Source organism: Lethenteron reissneri, chromosome 24, assembly GCF_015708825.2.
Source record: "Lethenteron reissneri isolate LAM-NWPU_2019-01 chromosome 24, ASM1570882v1, whole genome shotgun sequence".
In the NCBI taxonomy this organism is placed as follows: Eukaryota; Metazoa; Chordata; class Hyperoartia; order Petromyzontiformes; family Petromyzontidae; genus Lethenteron; species Lethenteron reissneri.
The window spans coordinates 6,851,036-6,877,102 of record NC_083802.1 but is presented as its reverse complement, the minus strand read 5'-3'; the positions used below and the strand labels follow the sequence as shown (position 1 = coordinate 6,877,102).

General features: G+C 43.0%; 2 protein-coding genes across 2 annotated transcripts in view; both read right to left on the bottom strand.

The window, feature by feature from the left end:
- LOC133346473 (lipoxygenase homology domain-containing protein 1-like) overlaps nucleotides 1–6,145 on the bottom strand; it is a 121,404-nt gene extending 115,259 nt beyond the window's left edge. The window contains 1 exon segment of the mRNA XM_061558084.1: nucleotides 6,024–6,145. Coding sequence (XP_061414068.1) covers nucleotides 6,024–6,084 — 61 coding nt within the window. The 5' untranslated portion in view covers nucleotides 6,085–6,145.
- Nucleotides 6,146–7,206: 1,061 nt separating this feature from the next.
- On the bottom strand, nucleotides 7,207–7,738 carry LOC133346327 (serine/arginine-rich splicing factor 4-like). Its single transcript, XM_061557823.1, has one exon. The coding sequence runs from the start codon at nucleotides 7,736–7,738 to the stop codon at nucleotides 7,214–7,216; it is 525 nt and encodes a 174-aa protein (XP_061413807.1). The 3' UTR covers nucleotides 7,207–7,213.
- Nucleotides 7,739–26,067: the final 18,329 nt, after the last annotated feature.

The following is a 26,067-nucleotide window of genomic DNA, read 5'->3' as shown; positions in this document are numbered from 1 at the left end:
CAATCGCGTTATATTTTTTTCTACATTTTTCCGATAACAGTCGGCAGAAGTTTCACGCGATCAAACATGGCAGCGCCCTCACACAACTGCACATTTGGAGAGTAAGGGAGGTTGTTAGTGGCGGGTTTCTTGTTTTCTGAGGGTGTGTAGAGATGTGAAATGTATCTAAATTGATGCGGCATCTTGGGGAAAACTGGATGAACCGTGGAAACCTTTACAGCTTGGTAGTTTACAGAAATATTAAAAGTCTCATTATTGAAACACCATCATGTATACTCCATTGTTGCCCACAAGGCACTCAGACATCACTTTACGTGATCTTTTGCTCAGGCCAAAATGGATGGGTAAGTCACGGCTGATGTCAGGAAATGGCATCCTAGTACAGAAATATCCGAGGCATTTCTCATTTCATGCTTTGTTATTTGAGTCTCCAGTGACTGCACAAATCTCTCGTTCTTAGTACGTGGTAATAGCGCCTAATTTGTCTGTGTATCTTTGAGAGTACAGTAATTGGCAACAGATACAGAGTGAATCATGTAATCATGTGCAAAGTTAAGTGCTTTCTAATGAAAAGGGAAAATAAGGCAAGTAAGGGAGGCTTGCCTATTTGCTTTCAATAAGTTATACTGTCATGCACATACAATGAAATATCTCACAGTGGAAATAAAAACGACGCAAACCTTTGCTCAGAAAATGAAAGCATGGCAGGGTGTTTCGCATGACAGCTTGCTTATTAACGTCTTCATTCATTCAACCATTATAAAACTACACATTCTATTATGGTATGCATAAATAAAACATTCACAATATCGAGCTGGTGAAAAAAAACACATTAAATGTATTCATGAAGAACATTTTCAAACGAAAAATACCCCCCCAAATGAACGTAGCTTCTCATGGCTATACGGTATTTATACTCCACCCTTTACAAACACATTATCCAGTCCATAATTTCCACAGCATATACATTTTGATGCTGCCGTGGTGAAATGTTTAGTAGATTGGATGTGAAAATCCACAACGGTTGCCAGTTCGATGTCCCAGCACGGGCAGTTGAAACAATGGGGCGAGTTTCTTAAAACCTCCTGTATCTGTCCACCCAATTGTTGAGAACACAATAATTAGCCAATCGGCAGGTGGTGGGGTACAGCGTGGTTACTCCCACCTCTGCTAAGATATGTAGACAACGTGAAAAAGTTGGGCAAATGCCCTCTTTCAGGGGCTCTCTGCAACTCTCTAGTTGAGACCCTGTTCCTTTATCGTTGCCGTTCATCTATTGTGTACCGTAAACAGAATGTGACATTAACTGCAAGTAACCTGTCAATGGTTGAGTTGCCCGCATTTGTTATACCTTGCACAGGATCTCATGGAAAGGCGAGCTGACCCATTACATCGCACGCACACTCTGTCACATTGCAGCAAGATACATTGCTTTTGGATGCAAAACATTCACCGCGGTAACAAATCTAGCATTTTATCTTTTTTCATAGTTTTCTGATCTTATTCTTTAGTTGTATTTCCATTATTATGATTCATTTTTATTTATAGGGTTTAAAAAAAAATGCTATCACCTTTCATGTTCTGGGCCTTCATGTTTATTGTTTGTTTTCACAACATTATTTAATATTTCAGGCGAATGAAAGCGTACATCAAATGATGTTAAAATTGAAGTTTACAGCACTAAGGTGCCAGTAACAGTGCATTTAACACCATCGCATGCTTGGGGGGCATTCATTTAGTACGTACGAATGGAGAGGGGAAGAGGGTTAGGGGCCATCCATAAATGACGTCACGCGATTTTGGACGATTTTTGACCCCCCCCCCCCCCTTCGTCACACAGCATCACAAAAAGTCAGACCCCCCCTCAGATATGACGTCACAAAGCTCTGCCCCCCCCAAACCCCCCCAAAAAAAACATGCTTCAAATCGCTTTAAACTATTGTCATTGTAGTGCGTATTTAATGTGGCGCTGCACTCTGATGTTGTAGGAGAAAACATTTATTAAAAAGTAAATTTTATTAAGTAGAACGTGTTGTCTATATTTATTTAAAGTTGTGCATTTTAATGTGACGTCACACTTCTCAAACCTCACCCCCCTCGTCACACATCGTCACAAATGTCTGACCCCCCCCCCTCCCCCAGGTGCGTGACGTCATTTATGGACGGCCCCTTAACCCAAATGCGTACGCTTGCGTATGGGGGGTCTACTGACAATAATGTGTCTACATTGGCCTTCAAATGAGTCAGATAGTCCGGCGGTGGACTTCTCTGTTTGCTTAAACACGTTAGTATTATAATTATTAATCCTTCATCATTTCTGCGTGGATTAAATATCGGCCGTTCTATAGGATTCGGGGGGGGGGGGGTGTAAAAAGTCCGCGTGCGTACAGGGAGAGGGGGGTAGGTGTCAAGTTTTGACAGATTTTTGTTGCGTACGCACTGAATGGATGGCCCCTTGCACGCGCGGTGTGTGGCATTTTTTCTGGTTAACGACAACACCCTTCTGATGTTGTAACATGCGGGTGTTTGTTGACATCCTCATCCTTCCCCGGTATCCACACAATTAGTGCCGCCTATTCGAGAAAACATCCGCGCCCGAATGTTTCTTATGGAAGGGAACGGTCGGCCCCCCACCGACCCCATCAAAGGAATGCAGAATTTCCACCGCTGTCTCGGGGCCACTGATGGCGATAAGCAAGCGGGCAATATTTGTTTTGAGTCACGGAGGGAACTCCCCATTAAAAAAAAGAGAGAGAGAGAGAATGCGTCCGCAACCGGTGGGATTTCGTCTGATTTGACACAGCTCAGACGAGTCGAGATTACAAGCGCGCTGTGGTTCACGCAATCTTCATCTTTGAGCTGTGCAGCCCTGTTTCACGCGTGTCCGTGCCCCCAACTACATCCTTCTTATCCGTAGAAACAATCTGAGCTCCAACTTTTAAAAAGGTAAATGCTTTTTTTAAAATCCTTTATATTAAGTTCACTTGCTTGCTTGCTTAGGACCGTGCAAATCTTTCAGTCGTTTTTTAACCCACTTCCCGTGATGCAATCGAGCTGACATTTTCCACACAGACTCGTTGTGCGTGACAATTAATGTTCGTGAAAAAAATTTCCCAAAATGTTACACTTTTTAGGACAAAAATATTATATTTAATTACCAATTGCTTAATGCTGCCATGCAATCATCTGACCCATAGGTGGCAGCCATCTCAAGCCAGAGGACGAGAGGACTCTAGCCGCCACGCATATAAAGGATTTATAGTGAAAAACTTTGTTTTTACGCGTTATACTTGTTAGTCTCTTAAAAGCGTCGCCTCCACTGGCAAACCACCGTCCAAGACGTTTCGGGACGTGTCCCCGCTATGTGGGGAATCACCAAACACAAAGTTGCGCTCGCGGATGCAGTTACAGCTCGAATGAATAATTCATCAAGAACTTTCGGTCACGTTTCTCCAATTTGCATGTGACTTCGCATACTCACTGGCACCCCCCCCCCTCCCCCGTCAATCACATGCATGGAATACCATTCCCTAGCAGCGCAGCAGCAAGCACTCTGCTTTTTTATCTTTCATTCCCCTCTATGCCTTCATTTAACCGCTGTCTTAAATAAAAACGTTGGCGCAATTCTTCTCTGATATATATATATTTTACCGGAGCAAATTGTTGTATTGAATAGAGGATGGACATACCATTTGCTTGCTCTGCCTTTTATTTGTTTATGTATGATAATAATAATGGACTGTCCTTTATACAGCCACTGCTGGGTGAAGGCCTCCCCATGCACACCGCGTTAGTCATATTTCAGCTGTTTGACCACTCTTCACCATGCTAGTCAGTGTGGTCTGGTGCAGGCAAGACACCGGACTTTGGTATGTTGTCACTCGCAATTAATGATAGTCATGGGTTCAAATAGCAAACAGATCACCAGGTTCACAGTCCCGTGCCACCTCCCTACCCTGGTATATGTGTTTAAAAAAAACTAACACTAATTTTAAGAATGTTTTAACGACCGATACGATTAAAAACATTTTATTTCATGTTAGATCGTGTAGGTATAATGCACATTGTTTTTGCCAGGTGCACGCCTGTCATCCAGACACTGAATAGGCGAGCGTTGGTGGATCACGCAAATGTTGTGAAACTCCCTTCCAGTAGGCGTCAAGGTGCTATTATTATTACTACAGTACACCGATTTATGAGTTCACAAGCACCCTATGTACGGGATTGAATGTTTCCCCCTTGCACGCGTGCGTTTTCTCTGGGTGCTCCTGTTGCTTCCCACATGTAAATACTAATAAATTGGATAAAACACCTTAATATATAGAGGACCACTGAGCTTGGGAAATAGTTAGCGCCCGTTCACCGCTTGCCTGTGATTTCTTGAATCCCCTGAGTCATTTTCTCTTTGAGAGTAAGCGAATACTGCGTGCATTACCAGTTGAAATTATCATTATAATTATGATACATTTTAACTATAACCCTCCAGCACCCGACAAATACAATAACATCAAAGTCGTCACATGCGCAACGAAGGAAGGGATTGTGGCAGCAGTGGATAGGTCATGGCTCCTGATTGTGATTGGCAGAGGTTTATGGACACAGGCTGAAAGCACAGTATTGCACTGACATTTGTTGTAGTTAATGGACTTATAACCGAATTTTGCAATATGCTACTTATACGGGCAATGAGTCATCCTTCAGATCAGAGAACACAGAGCAGTAGAGTTTCTGTGCTCCTTTCACCGCTGCTGCAAGGCTTTTAGAACATAAGATGTAGCCGGTGGAATTCACATTAAAACACTGGCATTTTGTCTTTATTGTTATATTTCATTCCAACATATCTGCGTATGTTTGAATAAAGGGGGGGATATTTGTTCTGGAGTGGAAACAGCCTGCAGGACGCCATGCACAGCCCACTTTGTGTGTCTACCAGGGGAGATGTGCGATGGCACTGTGTGTCTATAAGGGGAGATATGAATCGCATTGTGTCTTCCAACATAGATATTGACGATATTGTATCTACAGATGTGCACAATGGCAGTGTCTACCAGGAGATGCATGATGGCATTGTGCATTTCCAAAAATGTGTGATTTACTTGCGAGAGAGAGAATACCCAATAGTGCCCTCGTGAACGGCAATGAAAGTTGTCGTGGAAAGATGGACCGAGGCCCAAGGTTGCTCACATACCTGTCAACCCACACGGTTTACCCCGCATTCATGTACAGGGAAATTGAGCTTTCAGGTCCATATGGCATACAGCCGTTTCAGTACGGGACTTTGTGGGATGAACGTTGAGATGTATAAGGGCACGAGGGGGGCAATCAAGCGCAGAATTGGTCTGTAAACACATTCCTGTGGAGGGAGCTGGTAGGAACGTTGGGTTGCTCGGTCAATGGCCAGGGTCAACGACGGCGTGGTGTATTCCGCAAATATGCCCGACTGTCAGGGTGGGCACAAGCCGGCGTGAGTAGGTTAAACTTTGAGTTTTATAAGGGCACCACGGGGTGACCAGCCCCACCCCACCCTCCCCACCCAGCCCCTCCCTACCCTCCCCACCCAGCCCCTCCCCACCCTCCCCACCCAGCCCCTCCCCACCCTCCCCTCCCCACCCAGCCCCTCCCTCCCCACCCAGCCCCTTTCTGCACGACGGACGGACGGACACAATAATCCCCTGTGGGCTGGTTTAACCAGGAGGTTCCTACCAGTATAAGGTAGGCAGTGATAAACAGGTATGTGCTCATCACAATTGCGTGCTTCGTAATTTACTTTATTTTCTGCAATATATACAAGTAATATCCTCTGCTTGGAATAATCTCCAGAGAGAGAGAGAGAATCAACGTTTAATTGCGTTGCCCGACATGCAGCCTGAACGTATATTACCCACCCCGCACGCGCCCCAGCAACACGAGATGCCCTCCTACATCAACACACACCCGTTGGCAGCACCGCCAGTGCGTCGTTGTTGGTTGTATAGAAATCCTCTCGCAAAGCGTGACACAAAGCGGGCTGGTGGCAGTTTTACCTTTCTTGACCGTAAACTCCCCCTCGTTCGCCTCCGTCCCTTGGTGGTAGAACTCGTCCATGAGGTCGAAGGAGGCCGTGCGGACGATCTCGCCCGCCTTGCCGCCCGCCTCCTTTTGCCGAGAAGCTTTCTTCCCCCTCTCGTCAACCTCTTCTCCCTCCCCGTCATCTTCATCGTCCTCCACCTCCTCCTCCTCCTCCACCGGCTCCCTTCGCTTCTTGCTTTTGTTCTCGCCCCGTTTCTCCTTCTGCTTTGCTTTGTCTTTCGTCCTGACCCGGTCCGCAACGTCGCCGTTGGCAGTTCTCTCCATGTACACCACGTCCTCCGCTGCCTCGTCCTCTTCATTCACCTCGGCTGGGTCAGCGACGGACCCTTTCTTTTTCTTGCCACCTTTTTTCCCCTTTTCTTTGCCTTCCCGCTTGCCGTCGTCCTTTGCTCTCTTCTCTTTCCTCGTCCCCTTTTCTTCTAGAGTTATCGCCTCCGTGTCGGCAACTGTTTCAGAATTACTCAGCTGCTCCTCATCCACATCTTGGCTCGGTTTCTTTTTCTCCTTCTTCTTCTTTGTTTTGTTCCCATTGTTATCTCCGTCCTTTTCTTTCTGCTCCATATCTCGCTCTTCCGGGGCATCCTCTTTGACTTCCTTGTGCCTATGCTTCTTTTTAGATTTTTCAACACCTAAGTCGCCATTTTCAGAAACCTCCTCTTTTGCCTTTGAGGAATCTTTTCCTTCCACATCTTTGCTTTTCCCGTGACCATCTTCTGCGTTCTTACGCGACTTTGCCCCTTTCTTTTTATCCACGTTTGGAGCCATGTCTGGCACGTGCTCTGCATCTCGGTGAGTGTCCTCCTCCTGTTTCGATTTTCCCTCCCTGCGTCCGCCCACTTCCTTGCTCTTGCTTCTTTTAGACTGTTCTTTGGGTTCATCATCCTCGGCAGCTTTTACCTCCAGCTGCTCCTCATCCACCTTTCCTTTCCGCCGCTTCTTTCCTTCCGCAACAGGAGGTTCAACTTCTGGCTGCCCTTCCGATGGGGCACTTTCCCTGGCTTCTTTTTTGGTCCCTTTGCGCTCTTTCTTCTTACTCCGTGGAGCTTCTTCCAGTAATTTTTCACTTTCCTCATCGCCTCCATCCTTACTCAATCTCCCTTCCTTTAATCGAGAAGGTTTCTTTTTTGTTGCCACTTTCTCCGTCTCATGCCTGATCGTCGTGTGACCTGCCATGCCTCTTGTCTTTCTTTGGTGGTTCACTTTCACTCTTCTCTTGTTCGTCCCTCACTTTCCTACGTTTGGGCTTCTTCTCAGACTCCTCCTCCACGTTGCCATTAGGCTTTGCCTCGACGTGCTCTTCCACACTCTGCTTTTTCTCCCTCTTCTTGGGTTTATCTGCTGCTGCTGCTGCTGTTTTGGCTTCCTCATCCAGAGGAAGCCTTTTCTTTTCCCTGCTTTTTGCATCCCCTTCACCCTTACCCGTCGGCCGCCTCTTCTTTTCGACCTCGGGCTCCGAAGCATCATCGGCGGGAGCATCGTCGCCCCGCGAGTGATCCCTGCTCGGCGACTCCCGAGCGGATTTTTTCGCTTTGCTCCTTGGCTCGTCCTTTCTTGAACTGCGCGAGCGTGGCCTCTCGTCCTCGTCACCGTCGTCCACGGGAGCCTTTTGCTTTTCTCGCTTTTTCCCCTCCCTGTGGTGCTCCTTCTTGCCATCCCTCTCCCCGGGCATCGCTGGTTCGGCAGCAAAGCTCCAGACGGCAGCGAAAACTTCCGCGCGTCCCCCACCTCTCTCGTCCTTCTCGCACTGGTCCCTCGCCACGTGAGGCTCGGGCATATGTTTGAACCTGATCAACCACAACGCCTGGCCGAGGAAACCCCACACTCAAGCCCATTTCATAATTGATGTTGATGAAGCAACCTGATCATCCCCCATAGTCTGCCAACATACCCTGCACAAGCATCCCATATGTGTCCACAAACTAACTCCATTATTTACCTTGTGCGCGCATGCGTGTGTGTGTTTTTGGCACGCTTACTCGTTATGCATTGCTACCGTGGTATTGCGGAGGATTTAAAATAGCATCGACCGAGGATCTGCCATGTCAGGTCAACAGTGCGACTCCTGTCCACGTTGTCTGCCTGTCAACTGTCAGGTGGCATCGCATGGCGCATGGGATGTGGAGAAATGCTGCCACCTATTGGTGGCTGCTTCATTGACGTCTGCTGTTTTTTGAATGATGCTTCGTGTGACAAGCCAATGTTCCATCGCGTTTTTGTTTACACTGCAGTAAAAAAAAACAGGGGACAAAACACAGACTGGGAGAGGGTCTGGTTTTCAAAGCAAATGCCTTGAAGACATGCACTATTGCGTGGCATAAGCTACAGTGTACATTTTTTATGCAAACAAGATAATGATCAACCTTATAAAATACAGTATTGCTTTATCCCCAATGTAGCCCAACTGGATTCCATTAAGATTAACAAACGAGCCTCTAGACTTGAGCAGCATTTCAAGTCTTTGTTCAGGCATCCGTATTCAACAAGGCATTGCCCTGTGGAGGAGGCGATTCTTGAACAAATATAGTATAATGGTGAAGACAAATATGCTGTTGTTCTGTTTCACTGGATTTATTAGGTTTTTTTGCCTTTACAAAATATTTCACGTGGTACACTCTTATTAGTTAGATTTAGATGACACACGTTACATTTATTAATGACGTTTATCGTGGTCCTATCATGTTTTCATTACGCATTATGGTTCACCAGTCCTGTTATATATTGCTGCTCTGAGATCCATTATAGTTCTTGAACACATAATAAATACACATTTATGGTGATAATAATGGCTAGAATTGTATTTTTTTCTTTCCCTTTGTCCCCAATTATATATCAGCTGTGCTATCGTCTTCCTTTCATGAGATGAAGCAATCTCCGTTTTGAACAATGCAGCCAGCATTGCATCACCCTGTGTCAGAAAATGGCCCCAGGAGTTTGTATCAGATCAGAAGTTATCCGGTCGAAGTGGTCTGGTAAACATCTTGGTTACCGGTTTTCCGCATAGGTTTACTCCTAAAATATGTTTTTGGCATGTTTAACTGAGAAACTAAGGGAGTTGCTGCAGTGTAATGGTTAGTGCAGTGGACTTGCAATCTTGAGGTCACTAGTTCGATTCCATCTCCTGACGCTGTAATTGAAACATTGGGCACGTTTCTTAAATTCCCTCGACTCTGTCCACCAAGCAGTACAAATAGGAATGCCACAGTGAATCGGCAGGTCGCGTGCGGTTGGGGTAAAGTTGGGGTACGTCCACCTTTTCCAAGACCAAATACTCTCTTTCTAGAGCAGCGGTGGTCAACTGGCGCATCACGGGCCGCATGCGGCTATTTCCTCCACCACATGTGGCTCAATCGAAGGGGAATAACGTAGAACGTGCTATCACGGTAGCAAAAAATAATAATGAATGTCTCCCATGGTGTGCTGAAAACTCTCAATATATATACCAGAGGTGTGGACTCGAGTCATGTGACTTGGACTCGAGTCAGACTCGAGTCATGAATTTGATGACTTCAGACTCGACTCGGCAAAATGTACAAAGACTTGCAACTCGACTTGGACTTGCATAACAATGACTTTGTCCCACCTCTGATTATGATATACACACACTTATGTGTACACGTGGCTCTTTGCAGAAATCATGGGTACTTTTTGCTCTCGGTCTTGTTACAGGTTGGCCACCCCTGCTCCAGAGTAAGCAAGCAAGTAATTGCACGGTTGTACATTTACCTTCTGACTGACAATTGAGAGCAAATGTACATGTAGCATGTGGCGTCTTAGGCAGTTATGCCGTTTTGTACGTACGCGGGTGGCAATCAGTGCATGAGTTGATGATTTTTGGAAGCGGAAATTGGCTATGAAATGTTACCGGTGTACAGGTTGTCATTAACAACCCTGGCCTCTTCATAATATATTACTCTGTAGCCAAACTGTTCACTAAATGCATTGGCTTGTTGTTGTGGTTACTGGAAAATTTAATTTAGCAAATACTCCAAAACGTGTCATCAATTACTTTTAACAAAACACGTCTTTCAAATGATAGTCGACTCATTTTATGTCAGGAGACAAATACCCATGAATAGATCTGTCACAGCAAGTAGTGCATCACCTTGTGTCTGTAATACCCTGCAAGATGAAGCAATTCATAGTAGGTGTCTTATGGACACTAGGTGGCACATTCTTGCATGTTCTGTAGACTGTAGACTGTACAGTATTTGTTGCATGGAAATAACACTCCAATGTTTAATTTTTATTTCTAGAATATGGCAAAACTAGCAGAAACCCACGGAACTTTGGCCGTAAGTAACAACCCAGATATAACTGTTTTTTTTATATAAATCATTGCTGGCCTTTCTGAATATATAAAACTGCTACCCTTGAAAACTGTGTTTCAGCATGAGTGGTTGCAGTGGCGTTTCCAAAGGGGGCTAATGGGCGTGATCACCCCTTCCTTGAGACCCCAAGAGTTGGCACATTTCATTGATATTGACCAGAGAGAATATACTGTACGTGAAATGTTGTTATTGTTATTAATGTCGGGGTCCTAGTAAAATAGGATGATTTTTGGGAATACCCACCACCCCCTCGGGGAGCTCTAGATTTGTCTCTGCATGACTGACTGTCACCAGGCCCATCTACTACTCATATTCAACATTTAAAGAAGCAGGAATTTGCATCTTTCATTCGTTCACCTCATGCACGTTTACAATGTTTCCATGAAACACAAAGCTAATATCCCCATAATTGTGTGTGTTATTACATAGTAAGCCATGCACACTTGTTATTTTTATAAGCTACTAACGGGAAGTACCCGGCGTTGCCCGGGCGAAAAATATATTTGAAAACTTCTCTTAAAAACCTTACATAATCATACACAGATACTAAGGTATTGTGAAAGCCCGGTGGACCGTTTATCAATTTCTCCACCAACAAAATTATAGGAGGCTTGCACAAGTCCAAAAACTTATAGAAAGTGGGGGGTAAATAGTTGATGTAAAAGGTTTCCGAAAATTGTCGACCCCCCTCCCCTCAAAACATAGCTTTACCCCCGCGTAGGTATATATACCTACACACCCTACATACAACAGAGTAAGTAGTATCTATTGACTCTGTAGTTGTATCTACTGACTGTACCGTAGTATCTACTGAGCCAGTAGTAGCTACTGACTGTGTAGTAGTATTTACTGACTGTAGTAACGACTGACCGTAGTAGTAGTATTTACTGGGCCTACAGTAGTATCTACCGACTCTACAGTAGTAACGACTAACTGCATAGTAGTATCTGCTGACTATAGTAGTATCCACTGACTATCGTAGTAACTACTAACTCTATAGCAGTATCTGCTCACTCTATAGTAGTATCTACTGACTCTAGTAGCTACTCACCATAGTAGTATCTACTGACTGTATAGTAGTATTTACTGACTGTAGCAGTATTTACTAACCGTAGTGGTATATACTGACTGTTTAAGTATCTACTAACTCTATATAGCAGTATCTACCAACTCGATAGCAGTATTTAATATCACTACAGCAGTGCATACCGACTGTGGTGGTACCTGGTTTCACTACAGCAGTGCATATACTGCCTCTACTTGATTACTGTGACATCGTATATAAATCAGCCACCAGTACTGTACTGAAGAAGCTTGACTCAATTTATCACTCGGCCTTAAGATTTGCATTGAACTGCCCATATAGGACCCACCACTGTGATCTCGACATTGGGTCAAACTTAACATCTCTTAATGATCGACGGCTTGTGCATCAGATCTTATATATTCACGATGTACTTACAAAAAAAATCCACAGACTACCTGCTGGATCTCCTCACTGTTTCGAAGAACAAATGTGACCTTAGGTATTCGCTCATTTACCAGATTCACATTCCTTATTGCCGTACAAATACTGGAGGAAGGGCGTTTGCAATTGATGCCCCCAGGGTCTGGAATGCTATCGCCAATAAACTGCAACTTGGATCACTACCTGTGAGATCTTCACTCAAAACTGCTCTAGAGGAGTTGTACACCCTACCTGAAATCAAATGTATCGCTCCGGATGACCGCTACAACCGGATCCAGTTGGATCCGGTTGGATCCGGTTGTGGGTAATACACGGTGTCTTGGATGGATACCAGTTCCGACCATAATAATCATTATTATGGAAATTTGATGTGGATTAGGGATCAGTACACTAAGCCAGCACCACTGACATCCTGGGTTTCAATTCAGGTTTTGAGCTACTCGTTGATTAAATCAGATTCTCCAGTGTAGGGAGTTGGTGGTCTCATCCTGGTCACAAATGACCACACACAAAAACATAAACAAAATTTTCAAAATAATGACTCTTATTCCAGTCCTGAGAGTGAGAAATGTTGGTTTTTAATATGCAGCAAATGATCTTTGCAGGTTATTAAATTGTCTACTGCCAGTGTAGATACACAGGACTATTCAAGTGACATCAGAAGCATTCCTGTGACATCATTTTCCAGAGCTCTTCCCTGACAGTGTGATGCACTGCTACACTGACAAATAAATGATCAGTCTATAATTTTAATGGTAGGTTTATTTGAACAGTGAGAGACAGAATAACAACAACAAAAATCCAGAAAAACGCATGTCAAAAATTGATTTGCATTTTAATGAGGGAAATAAGTATTTGACCCCTCTGCAAAACATGACTTAGTACTTGGTGGCAAAACCCTTGTTGGCAATCACAGAGGTCAGACGTTTCTTGTAGTTGGCCACCAGGTTTGCACACATCTCAGGGGGGATTTTGTCCCACTCCTCTTTGCAGATTTTCTCCAAGTCATTAAGGTTTCGAGGCTGACGTTTGGCAACTCTAACCTTCAGCTCCCTCCATAGATTGTCTATGGGATTAAGGTCTGAAGACTGGCTAGGCCACTCCAGGAACTTAATGTGCTTCTTCTTGAGCCACTCCTTTGTTGCCTTGGCCGTGTGTTTTGGGTCATTGTCATGCTGGAATACCCATCCACAACCCATTTTCAATGCCCTGGCTGAGGGAAGGAGGTTCTCACCCAAGATTTGACGGTACATGGCCCCGTCCATCGTCCCTTTGATGCGGTGAAGTTGTGCTGTCCCCTTAGCAGAAAAACACCCCCAAAGCATAATGTTTCCACCTCCATGTTTGACGTTGGGGATGGTGTTCTTGGGGTCATAAGCAGCATTCCTCCTTCTCCATACACGGCGAGTTGAGTTGATGCCAAAGAGCTCCATTTTGGTCTCATCTGACCACAACACTTTCACCCAGTTGTCCACTGAATCATTCAGATGTTCATTGGCAAACTTCAGACGGGCATGTATATGTGCTTTCTTGAGCAGGGGGACCTTGCGGGCACTGCAGGATGTCAGTCCTTCACGGCGTAGTGTGTTACCAACTGTTTTCTTGGTGACTATGGTCCCAGCTGCCTTGAGATCATTGACAAGATCCTCCCGTGTAGTTCTGGGCTGATTCCTCACCGTTCTCATGATCATTGCAACTCCACGAGGTGAGATCTTGCGTGGAACCCCAGGCCGAGGGAGATTGACAGTCATTTTGTGTTTCTTCCATTTGCGAATAATCGCACCAACTGTTGTCACCTTCTCACCAAGCTGCTTGGCGATGGTCTTGTAGCCCATTCCAGCCTTGTGCAGGTCTACAATCTTGTCCCTGACATCCTTGGAGAGCTCTTTGGTCTTGGCCATGGTGGAGAGTTTGGAATCTGATTGATCGATTGCTTCTGTGAACAGGTGTATTTTATACAGGTAACAAGCTGAGATTAGGAGCACTCCCTTTAAGAGTGTGCTCCTAATCTCAGCTCGTTACTTGTATAAAAGACACCTGGGAGCCAGAAATCTTTCTGATTGAGAGGGGGTCAAATACTTATTTCCCTCATTAAAATTCAAATCAATTTATAACATTTTTGACATGCGTTTTTCTGGATTTTGTTGTTGTTATTCTGTCTCTCACTGTTCAAATAAACCTACCATCAAAATTATAGACTGATCATTTCTTTGTCAGTGGGCAAATGTACAAAATCAGCATGGGATCAAATACTTTTTTCCCTCACTGTAGCTGCAGATTTCCAAATGGAATTTTCTTCATCTCACGACATGATGCCGACAACACAATAAGAATATAATTTGAGTAAAAAGTACATCATCATCGTTAATTTGTGCTTGTCAAGTTCTCAAAATCTATAATTAGTTTCTGAACACTCAACACATACTTTGCAGGACTGTGGAACTACTGTATACTAGACTGTGGAAATATAAAAATCAACATATCCATGGGAAACCATATTTTTTTTATGTAATATGTGCCATATAAACCAAGGTAATACGAATGAACTACACGAGATATTTGATAAGGTCAGCCAAAACAAACTACGTCAAGTGAAATAAAAACAAGATGTGTACACAGCACAATATAACCGCACCATGGCTATATTTGTTCTAGATTTGCCTTTTCTGGGTCTTGTACCTCTTTCAATAAGTGTGCTTTAAATAAAGATATCAAAATCACTCATTCTTTGCGAATATAATAAGAGAAAAATAAGAACGTGGAAGTTCCACAGCTGGTCCAGAGCAACTAACAGTAAAAACTAAATCTCACACCATGTCACCAATTCATTGGTACGTAGAAGTATAATTAATTTTAAAACCATTCCCGTTATATTTGTACAACTGGCAATGGCTGTCTCATAAATCACGAACGGTCTGCACACTACAGCCACGCTCGCCTGTAGGGCTTGGCTCAATGTACCGAGATCTATACTCCCTGTCAATGTAAAATATCGATAGGATGGGTCTCTTCCTCACCGTGGCTTGCCTGCTGGGAGGAGGGTTCACAAGACACTTGTGATGTATGGGGCATTCGATAGAGTAATTCAACACCGAAAGCATAATACAAGTAGGCCACACATTGCGAATGAGTGTTGGTAAAATAGACTGAAAATTCTAAACATCTGTGTACACAGACAATAACTCTTGGACTGGTTTCAGACTAGAAACTGTTGGGTCGCACAGTGGTTGTGGATGGCTCTTACCTATAACATCAGGCCACTCGGTGGCATTCATGTAACATGCTGATGAGAGTAAGTGCAGCCAAAACCTATCGCGTGTTTGACCTTTTAATCAAATGTTAACACGGGTTAATTATGTGGAATGACAATTTGTCAATAAATTAACATTATATTGATGCTGAAACCAGCATCTTATATTTTTACCCACTTTTGATCATCTTCAGTCCACTGGGACGGAGCATTAATTTTGCATCTGGCGTGTCAACAACATCCTGGGATAATTCCGGGTGGGGTGCCCCTTTGCTTTTCATACGTTTTATTAACAAAGCCCTCTATTTACATGAAGTCAAATATTTAGATAATTTACAGCTTAACATAGTATTTAAATATCATTTCATATAATAAATGCATTATTTGAATTATTATGCTTGTTTGCCCTGGAAAGCCTCACTGAGTCTCATGATTATTTTTCAGGAGAGTCCTGGCACTTTTTTTGTAGCAGGAGGCGAAGTGTAATTAATTGCTTAAATAATCACGTTGCCCAGCACGAATACAGAGTGTGCGCATACAGTGGTCTTGCTGTGCAACGAAAAGCACTTCCTTTATAAGCAGTAATGCTCAGCAAGCAGAGAGAATGTCCTTTTTATTTGCACTAGAAATTATATTTAAATTTCCACTTAACGTGCCACGATAATTATTAGGAATTAATTTATGGTAATATATAATCTATCTGAAGATAATGCGCGTACATATTGAATGTCCAACTCCTGACACACTTCAATAACGCTGCGTTTGCCCACGGTGGCAATAATTAGTTTATGCATGAAAAACACTCAAGTCAAATTTGCGTTATTCAAGTCCCAGAACTGAATCGTGTTGGTTGAAATTAGCTTTTTTTTTAAAGCTTTGCAAATATTCATAAGTCTTTTGTGTAAAGCTATGGGGGGGGGGGGGGGTGCAGGCTTAATGTTGGGGAAGTTGAGGAAGGAGGCATAATCTCCCCAGACAGCAAACACTGCCTCCACAATGCCCAGCAGGGGGTGAGGGACAGGCATGGCGATTGACTTTCAAGAGGAGGAGCTGTGTCGGCTGGACCTTCTGCGCCTTCGTCTATGATGCCGGCACGAAGCACGTCCGAGTGCACCTACGGATGCAGGGTTCGGATTTAACAGCAACACAAAATAGCCGACCCAGCATTAATTTTCCCTACCATCAAAGAAATGATCAGCTTCGTCAAAAATAAATGAATGAGAAAGAAAAATAAAACATCGCTTGACCCGTGTAGTAGTAGGTTTTTACCCTTTAAACTGGTACAAAACTGACACCTTTATACAAGGCATCATGTTTGCAATAACCGCAACACAAGCAGTTAAAATGCAAACAAAAAGAAACAACTCTGATAATGGTAATGATATGCACTGTACTTGAAGTTAATTGATCCACACCCGAGACAGCTTTTCTTAGAGTCTAGTCTCCATTGGTGTTGGACCAGATGACGCCAAAAGGCGTACAACTAAAAAATAGCGCACTATCAGAGTATTGAGAGCTCGGGGTAAGCATTTACAATATGAGACCTCCTTTACCAGTGGCAAAATATAGTAGTAGGTTTTTACCCTTTAAACTGGTACAATCGCTTGACCCGTTACAATGAACGCACCTGCCATGGGATATATATGTAACACCATGCCTGGGTAATGTATTGTGCATATTGGGGAGTTCCAGTTACATTTCGTAAACTAGGTGTTCACAAAAACACCTGTAAATGCACACAAGCCTACGGCACAACTAAACAATGTACTATCATTTAAAATTACATCACAGTTTATAAAACTACGACCAGATCACTTGCTCTTGCCCGTGTTCACTCATTAGTAATTTAGTTCCTGGTCCGATACAGATGTTGATCCATGATTAGGAACTGCCCCAGGTATACACACTCGAGTGTGTTTTACCGTTGTGTCACTCTCACAAATAGCTGCATTTATTTTGTTGATGAGCGAATTTGTGCATAGGTGACTTTGGTTTTGTTTCTTCTTTATCTTGAGCCCAACTTAAAAGCTCTCTTTAATAGGTTATTCAACCCTGAAATGAGTTTCCATTGCTATAAGGATTTTGTCATGATAAAATCTGAGACAGATAATGTATGTTTCCATTTATTTTTATGCCTTAATTTATCCTATCCATATTTCAGAAAGTGCTTTCTAATGTCACTGTGCATGACTTTTGTGCGTGTGACTCGACTACTTATGATATGCAACCTGTTACTTTCTTCGTATAATTTCAGTGTAGCTCTTCTACATACTGTTAAGTATTGTTGTCATCTCTAAATATGTCTTATCTATGCCTTGGTTTGCAAGAGCTTGCATGACTGCATCAATTTTATATTGATTAAAATGCCTTTTCATAGTCTACAGAAGCTAGGTATGATGGTATTTGTTATCCATCAGTCTTTACCAGACTCTGAATGACAGTATGTATGCGGTTGATTATAGAAAATCCTTTCTTTTTTATTTTACAAACGTTTATTTTGTTTTTGCCATATACATTTAAACATCCACACAAATAACATCACTAGTATACTGCGTCCCTGCCCTACACACTCATATTGATAAAGGGTTTTTTTTGTTGGGTTAGATTGCATAAATATACATGTCGTTAACCCACCAGCACCCGACAGCCAATTAGTAAGGTTCGTCACATAAATAAAACATGCAAATTAGTTACTACTTCAGCACACCGGTGCGTTGGAGAGAAAACCTACATTTACAATTTTAGTCCGTCGTTTCATGAGTGATTACAACCAACTTCCTCAGGTGACTTGCCAGAATTGTATGAATAATATTGGTCGCGAAAGCCTACGTGCCCTACAGTCCAGTTTGTTCATGATATTGGTGGGGGGGGGGGGTCAGGGAACTTAGGGTGCTGAGTTAATCTCATCTCGGTAGGTTCAAGAAGATTCGTTCTCTGTACTCCTAATGGTTTAATGTCCAATAACATGATTTCTATTGCATGGCATGAGAGTGGCGTGTCATTGGTTTTATTTAAACATTCACGATGGCCGAATAAAATTGTATATCCGGGAAGACCCAAAATGCGTGCTCCTAAGTTTGAACTCTACTACAGGAGCAACAGAGACAATCGGGTGAGGTTTCTTAATTAACTTTGCCACATATGGTTGTGAGATACGTCCCATGCAAGAAGAAAACCCTTTCACAACCCCAGTTTGCTCGTGCGGTTGATTTTCCTCTAAATTGTCCATTATTCTTTTCCCAAATTATATTTTGTGAACAATTTATATACGCGTCATAGGAGGCTAGTAGATCTGTGATTCTTCTTTGATGGGTTTTTTTTCTTCTTCAATTTTACAAAAAACACACTTTTCCACATGCGGTACAATTGTCACCTGATTCGGCGGATTTGGAGCTCTCGAGTACAAAGGGGAAAATCATGAAAATTTAATCGGCCTTGCTTTTCTTTACTTTGCTCCTGACGACGCAAAACGCTCCGCTGGTTCTGCATTGTGTCCAATGCCGTTCATTCTGTCCTTTTCTAATTGACAAATACCCACGTTATTAAAAAAAGTCACCGCAGCAGTTAGAGCGGCCCTCGTGTAAAATGGTATGGCAATGGCGGGAGAGGTCTTTTTTATTGCCTCATTCAATTTAGATATGTGCTAAAAATGGAATTGATACTTGAAACTGATCAGAATTAACAATCAGAATGTTTAGTTAAATAAATAATATCAATGGAAAGATGTATCCTCCTAAAGCCTTCAAACATAAATATTCTGCATAAATACACAGTCTGCATGTAACTCAAAACAGCTGTGTGTGGCAAGATTTCAGCATTATTAGTCGTCATTTAACAAACGCATTTAATATTAATTTTCGATGTGTTTATCATAGACTTCCCTCGTATTTGTTATTGGATGCTTGAATACAGGTACAATCTTAAAACTCATGAAAACAGAGCAAGCAATGGATATATTGATGCAAAATGATCATTCCATGACACATCACACTAAGCATTGCATAAGCCAAATTGACATCGGCCAGATTGTACCACTGCAATATTTACATATTGCACTTTGTTCAAGTGCTGTAGCAGATCACTTTACTCAGATCATAAGTTGAAAAGTTCAAATCCCAGTCAAGAGGTCAACTCATTGTCCTACGGAGAAACTGACACCACCACTGTGGGTATGTCGCAGGGCTGCCATCGGAGATGAGTGCCACCCCATATTTTGAAGGGGCAGCTGGTTTAAGGTTTTTATATAGAACCTGCATTCGTTGCCATTGGGCAAAATTCTGCAGCAGATGATGATCCCAAGGCTTGTTTTGGCGAATGGTCCACAAGTAGGGTTCTTATATAACGAGCGTCTAATTTTGTGATGGGCAATGCCACAGCAAGACGTTGGGATTAAATGCATACACATGCAGTATTTATGCCTTTGCTTCTGTTTCCACTGAGCATACGTTCAATGTACGATATTTTGAGAATTATATGACATCTGATGTGATGAATAATTTTTCTGCAACTTGGATCATTAATGATCATGCACTCAGAGATATTGTACAGTCTTATGTATGCTGCATTATGAAATGTTAAAATTATATCCCTCAGTACACACAACACTGTACACAAGGGTTGTACAAACATTTTAAAAATGGGATTCTAAAAATGCTATGTGTTTTCAGATATCACGCATTATTAAGGCCCAGGTTTATTATTGATAAGCTGTAGAATAAAAAAAATAGATATTTTAAAATAATTGTTTTTTTTTACGAAAAGTTTAGTCTTTGATGAAAGATTTTTCAAAAATACCAAAGGCTTTAATTGCACATTGAGACGATGTCATTTACAAGAGAGTCCTGGAAATATTTAAATTTATAAAGTTCACATGCCACCTTTTAAAACAAAATTGAAAGTAACACATTTCAGTGATTGCTAAAAAAAAATTACCTGCTTGGGTAAAAATTCGCTGTCACGTATTATAAAAAATGCCGTCACATATAAGAGTAATGTACTCTTCAAACACAGAAGCAATTACAAAAAGCTCATTAGGATTTCAAGAGCAAGTGATGAGATGGTCAATGTGTTGGCAAAACTTATATCGTGATTAAATCTCAATTTTCCAAAACATCATTCACCTGACAGATTTGTCAACGTTTATTTTCCCTACAACTCCTTTTACAGACACGGATGTGGGTAGCGTTATTTAATGTGGTCCATTTACAGATACCCCCTTTAAAACAATAGCGAAGAAATTATAGAGAAAAGGCGTCTGCCGGCAATGTCAACACTTTAACGCTCCCCTCTGTATAGATTTGGAATGGAAAGGTTGCTTTCACAATGTTTGATCGCGCGTTGAGAAGAGGGTCACAAATCAGTCGGGGTATCTATAAACGGATCTCCGTGTACAGTTATTAGAAGGAGCACATTGTAATCTGCAGAGACATACCCCCCCCCCTGCTGTGATATCACTGAACGCCACAGTGGAAGCTTGCACTGAGAATGAAGCACATTATTTACATTAACAAAAACTACTATTCTAAAAACACATCTGCGTCTGAGAGGGTACAGTCACTCACAGAAGGTGCCAGGTAAGCAAATTACCGACACCAAATTGGTGATGCCATTGCATACTCTTTGGTTTTTCGGTAAAGTCACGTAGGTAAAAAATAAAATAAAAATAAATTAAATCACGAAGTTTCGGAGGCAACACAAGTTTCCGTCTTCAGGTGGCACCGTCACAGCAAAATTGCTGTATCAAGTGGAGAGAACTGTAAGACACGATGCCATTGCACTTTAGTATTAAATGCTCAAGTGTGTTTTACTGCTGCACGTTTCTGCGGGCTACACACAGCGAATTCGCGTCCTTTGGTGTCACGTGCTGGGCACATCGTGCCGAATGACACGCGTGGTAACCAAACTATAAACTAAACTATCTTTTTTTTACTTTACCAGATAAGGCTGTGTAGTTTTCTTCTTCTTCCAGAAGCGACCTGGTCACAAATGATAGCTCAACGAAAGTGGCTCAACGTGTGGCAATGTCTAGCAGCCAAATAACTCCAAAGCCGTGCGATGTTGATTCTAAATGTGGAGGGGAAAACCAAAGAACCCGGAGGAAAATCCACCCAACATGCAAACTGCAAAACTGCAAATATACAGCAGCAGCAGCAGGCGTCAGGGTCGGGATCAAACCCACAACCTCCTGCATACCAGGCGAGGTAGTTAACACCTCGCCACCGCGTTTGTTTGCTGAACTTCGTTCTTAACTGTACGTCTTTGCCAAGAGTAGCTGCTATTTAATCGGAGGTGCGGGGAGAGGACAACAGACTAAACACGCAAAGGTGGCTTGTGCATAGCTCCAGTACAGCAACAGCACCGCCGTCGGGATGAACATTGTCTTCGTGCCGCTTGCCATTGGCGCTCTCTCCTGCAGGTGTTCAACTCACTTGTTTTGTTGTCCGGGTCGAGCAACATGCGACGCCACCACATCGCGGGCGGAGATCGAGCAGCTGTCTCGCTGCTCAGTGCAGGTGAAGCGCTCCCCTCTCCCCCTACCTACCTGTGTGCGTGTGACAATGTTGAACTTCTTTCGCACCGTACGTCGCCCCCTGTCCGAGAAGCTCAGCGACTAACTCCCGTTCCACGGTATGCTTCTCGCACCACGTCCTACCAGCACATCATAGCCACGGTAACACCTATCTCTCTCTCTCTCTGCTTCCCACCACCACCTCCTGGCCAGCTCAGACTCCAGAAAATGAAACTGGGGGGGATTAAAAAAAATGATGAAATAAAACAAAACAAAAAACTCGCAGATGGAAGAGCGAGGCAGTGCACTCGAAGCGAAATGTGTCGGTGGCATGGGGAGGGGGGGGGACGTCTGTCGAAGAGGAAACTCACGATACCCGCCGCTGCGTGTGGACACCGTGAAGAGCACTGGATACCCTGCGCGGAGGAAAACGGAGCCGCTTTATGAAGACAGAGAGAGCGTGGTGGCCATGGTGTCACCATAGCGCAGTGACGAGTGTCACTCTGGACAAACTCGGGCTGAGCACGGGGCGTGTCGTGTTTTTATTCTGAAACAACAACAAGAAGAAGAAATACACCGGGCAAAAAAAATAAAGAGACACTTGTTTTGGGTCTGCAAAAAAAAAAACGACGCCGTGTTCGGCGATGTGAAATTGCACGGGGTAGGGGAAAACAAGGAAACTTCTCTTTTGGAATGCTGCTGCTATAGAAAATATACTGCAGTGTAATTACATTGGTTGTTTCCATTAACATGTAAAATCATGGTCGCTTTTGAAATATATAATGCACAATAAATGAAAATGGTACGTGGTTGTCGCATTCTGACTGTTAATTGGACAAGTTTTGTCTCCATAATTTTTCATAAGTAAAAGTGCTAATAATTCTGCTCGATTGTAAAACAATTATATTTCAAATATCTGAGCTGAATTATGTAAATACGTGCTTGCATATGTGCGGACTGGTGGGTAGGGCATTGCATCACCACTTGAGCGACCCAGGCTTGATTCCAAGGCTTACACATCACTTACTTGAACCTGCACTGAACTCCGACAGGTTGACTCGACCTAAAATAAGTTGTCTCTTTTACGGTCAATATCGACAGTGGGGAAACAAGCATCTTGGACATAGTGCTGGCATTATTATTCCATCGTGTGCCATGTCAGCCTGAACCGGTGCTAAAGGCAGTTACTCCGACCGTATGATACGAGCACATATTTCTGATTGGTTTTGTTGTATGCGTTTGCCATAACTTTATGGGACGTGGCCGCTCAGCTGAAGGGTTATTTTCTCCCGTTCATATTTGGAAAAAAAATCAACTACACCAGACCACGAAGGGGGAAAACGATAAGTTAAAAATGCAAAGTTAGTTGCTCCTACGAGAGCAGTGTGAAATTACAAACTTTGGCAGCCGCCCGGCGTGGAATTGGCGATTTAGTAACGGACACTGCTCAACGCGACACGTACACCTTGACTGGGTGAGTGTGCCCACGTCTTTGCCAAGAGTATCTGCTATTTAAATCAGCCGATTAGAATGCATCGTAATACAACCATGCATACAATATTCACCGTCATTAAATGTGTTCAATATTTGTAATTATATTACCTAAATGTTAACTTCTAAATAAGCCACAACTACCATATTTTCATAGATCACTCTTCATTGTGTCACACAAATAAGTGTTTGTAATGTATTTTGATTTTTGTTTACATTTCGTCATCAGACGATCCACGTTTGGTTGCAGGCTTCTCTCATGAATCACCATTCTTTACGATCCCGTGATGCTATAATCCTCGATGCTGTCTCTGCACATGAGCTGATCTGATCTCTCCATCTCCATGGCAGTCTTTCTATCGGGCGTTCAATTTGTTTGGCTGCTATTCTGCCACCAATCTCATCCATAAGACATCATGCCTTCAAAGCACGCTTATTTATAACTTTAAACTTTCGTGACTGCAGGAATTAATATTCGTGATTCTTTCGGTAAAGTCACGGAGATAGAAAAGAAATAAAATAATAAATAAAATAAAATTTAAAATAATCAATTGAAAATAATAAAAGCAAAAAAACACGTAAAAAATAGAAATGTAATTCAAAATAAACTGAAAATAATAAAAGCAAAAAAACCACGACGTTTCGATCGCAACACAAGCGGTCTTGATCAGGCGGAGAGAAAAGAGGGGGCAAGCCTCCAAATGTAGCTGCTTATAAGGGTTCCAAAGTGAGTGGGACGGGGGACGAGAGTTGCGCAAGCAGCACGCTAATGCAGGAGCACAACAAAGGGGGCGTTGGGAGGAGGTGAGCCTGTACAGCGCAAACAGCGTGGACGGGGCAGCCAGTCAGCCAGCGCTCATGTCGGAGCAGACAATGGGGGAGGAACGGAGCAGATACAGGAAGAGAGGGGAGTAGAGATTGGGGGGGACATTGCACCTTGCTACACACATCCACACTGCTGACGGTAGAGGTTGACAAGAAAACACAAATCAAGTCATGACCCGAAGTGGTTGATGACATCTTTCCAATGATTGCTGAGTTAATTACCGTCGTCTCGGTTGAAATTGTCTGTCTGTGTCTGCATATATGAATGGCTTCGTGAACGAATCTTTGTTGATAGCCAGTCGGCTTGCAAAGTAACATCGTCTTAGAGAAATACATTTCATGTGAGCCAGCCGCATTAAAGTAATGATCAGCCACGGCAGAAGTATTGGTCCTGTCCGTGTTTCAGATCTGCCTTATGTATCATGAACACGGTCCGAAACATGTCGTTTAGTTTCCCCAATGTAACTGCTGCCGCAGATACAGCTTAGTTTGCAGACGCCGGGATATTGCATGTCAGGAATCTTGTCCTTCACAAATGGGATCAGGTCACGAATTTTATGCAGTGTTAAATCGGACCTGGATCTTGTGTTTGTTCAAGATTTTTGAAAGCTTTTTGGTTATCCCTGCTATGTAAGGCAAGGTGATGGGTTTGATTTGATCTTCAGATGGCTCCTTCCTAATGGTTGGAGTGATGGCTTTTTGCGGATTGTGTAGTCAGAATATACATTCGCCTTGAGAGCCTGGTGTACGTGTTTGAGTGAATCTTTGTCCCTTAGTGCAATTCTAATGAGCTATTTTATGCCCCTTTGCACGATTCAGATTGTTCAAATTTCTGTCTGTTTTTAATCCATGTGTCGTAAAAGGTATCGTATACAATTCTGGAAAAGTTTCCTCCTTCGGCACAAGATTAGTGCTGGATATAACTACATTTGCCAATGTGATTTGTTAATTTGATCCTTACCCATCTATCAAGTTACATTTTAATGTACAATTTTATTCAGGGAGTGCTTTTGTTGCCGTGTTGACTTTCCCAAGCTAAAAATCTTGACTTAAAGCTTTCGTGACTGCAGGAATTCATATTCTTTGGGTCTTTCGGTAAAGTCACGTAGATAGGTTCAAAGAAAACAACTAAAAACTACGACGTGGCAGCCCTTTAATTGGTGGAAGCCCACCCCACCGGGACCATCACTGCCCTCGACTACCATGACCACTAGCAGTAGCCCTTCATTGGTGGAAGCCCACTCACTACTCGTGCCCCTCTACGAGTAGCATCACCCCAAGCAGAAACCTCCACCGTCAATAGTGTGTGTAAAGCGAGGTGCAATGATTACTCAGCAGCCTCTTCTTGGTTCTTTCGGTAAAGTCAAGTAGAAGGGAAATAATACAATTATAAAAATAAAACATAATAAAATAATTCACACGTTTCGGCCGCTGCTAATCCTGCATAATGCACGGGCATAATGACTTTGAAACCCCCCGCCCACCTCCTACGCATTCCACAAGTAGTGACTAATCCCATATCTGCATTTCCCATAAATGTGCTAAATTCATCTTGATATGGAAATTCCTTTGTCAAGGCGCTCTTCCCTCTCCAACCCAGCTTAAATATACGCTGCCAAGCCTAGTGGTGTTCATTCAGACGTTGTCTTTCCGACAGACCTGTTCTTCACCTGAGGACGGCTGCTTGCGTTGTGGCCGAAACGTCGTGAGAATTATTTAATAGTTTAATTTTTATTATTTTATTATTTCCCTTGTACGTGACTTTACCGAAAGAACCAAGATGAATCCCTGCAGTCACGAAAGCTTTAAATCGAAACTCAGCAGCCCTTTAATTGGTGGAAACCCACCACCAGCGCGGTGGATGCCCTCTACGAGTACCATCACTGACATTAACATTAGCTGCCCCGCCTATGCTGCTGACACTTGGGCTACGCCCATTTAAAACCTTTATAAACAGTTTGCCTTTAGAGGCTAACACCCTTTTCCTGATGACAACCGCTTGTGTTGCGATCGAAACGTCGTGGTTTTTTATTTTCTTTGAACCTATCTACGTGACTTTACCGAAAGACCCACAGATAACGATTTCCCAAGCTTGTATTGTGCAGAAAATTCGCAGGAATGTATGCAC

Excerpts from the sequence above, each read along its gene's own strand:
- LOC133346327 (XM_061557823.1), bottom strand. The coding sequence starts at position 7,738 with ATGCCCGGGGAGAGGGATGGCAAGAAGGAGCACCACAGGGAGGGGAAA.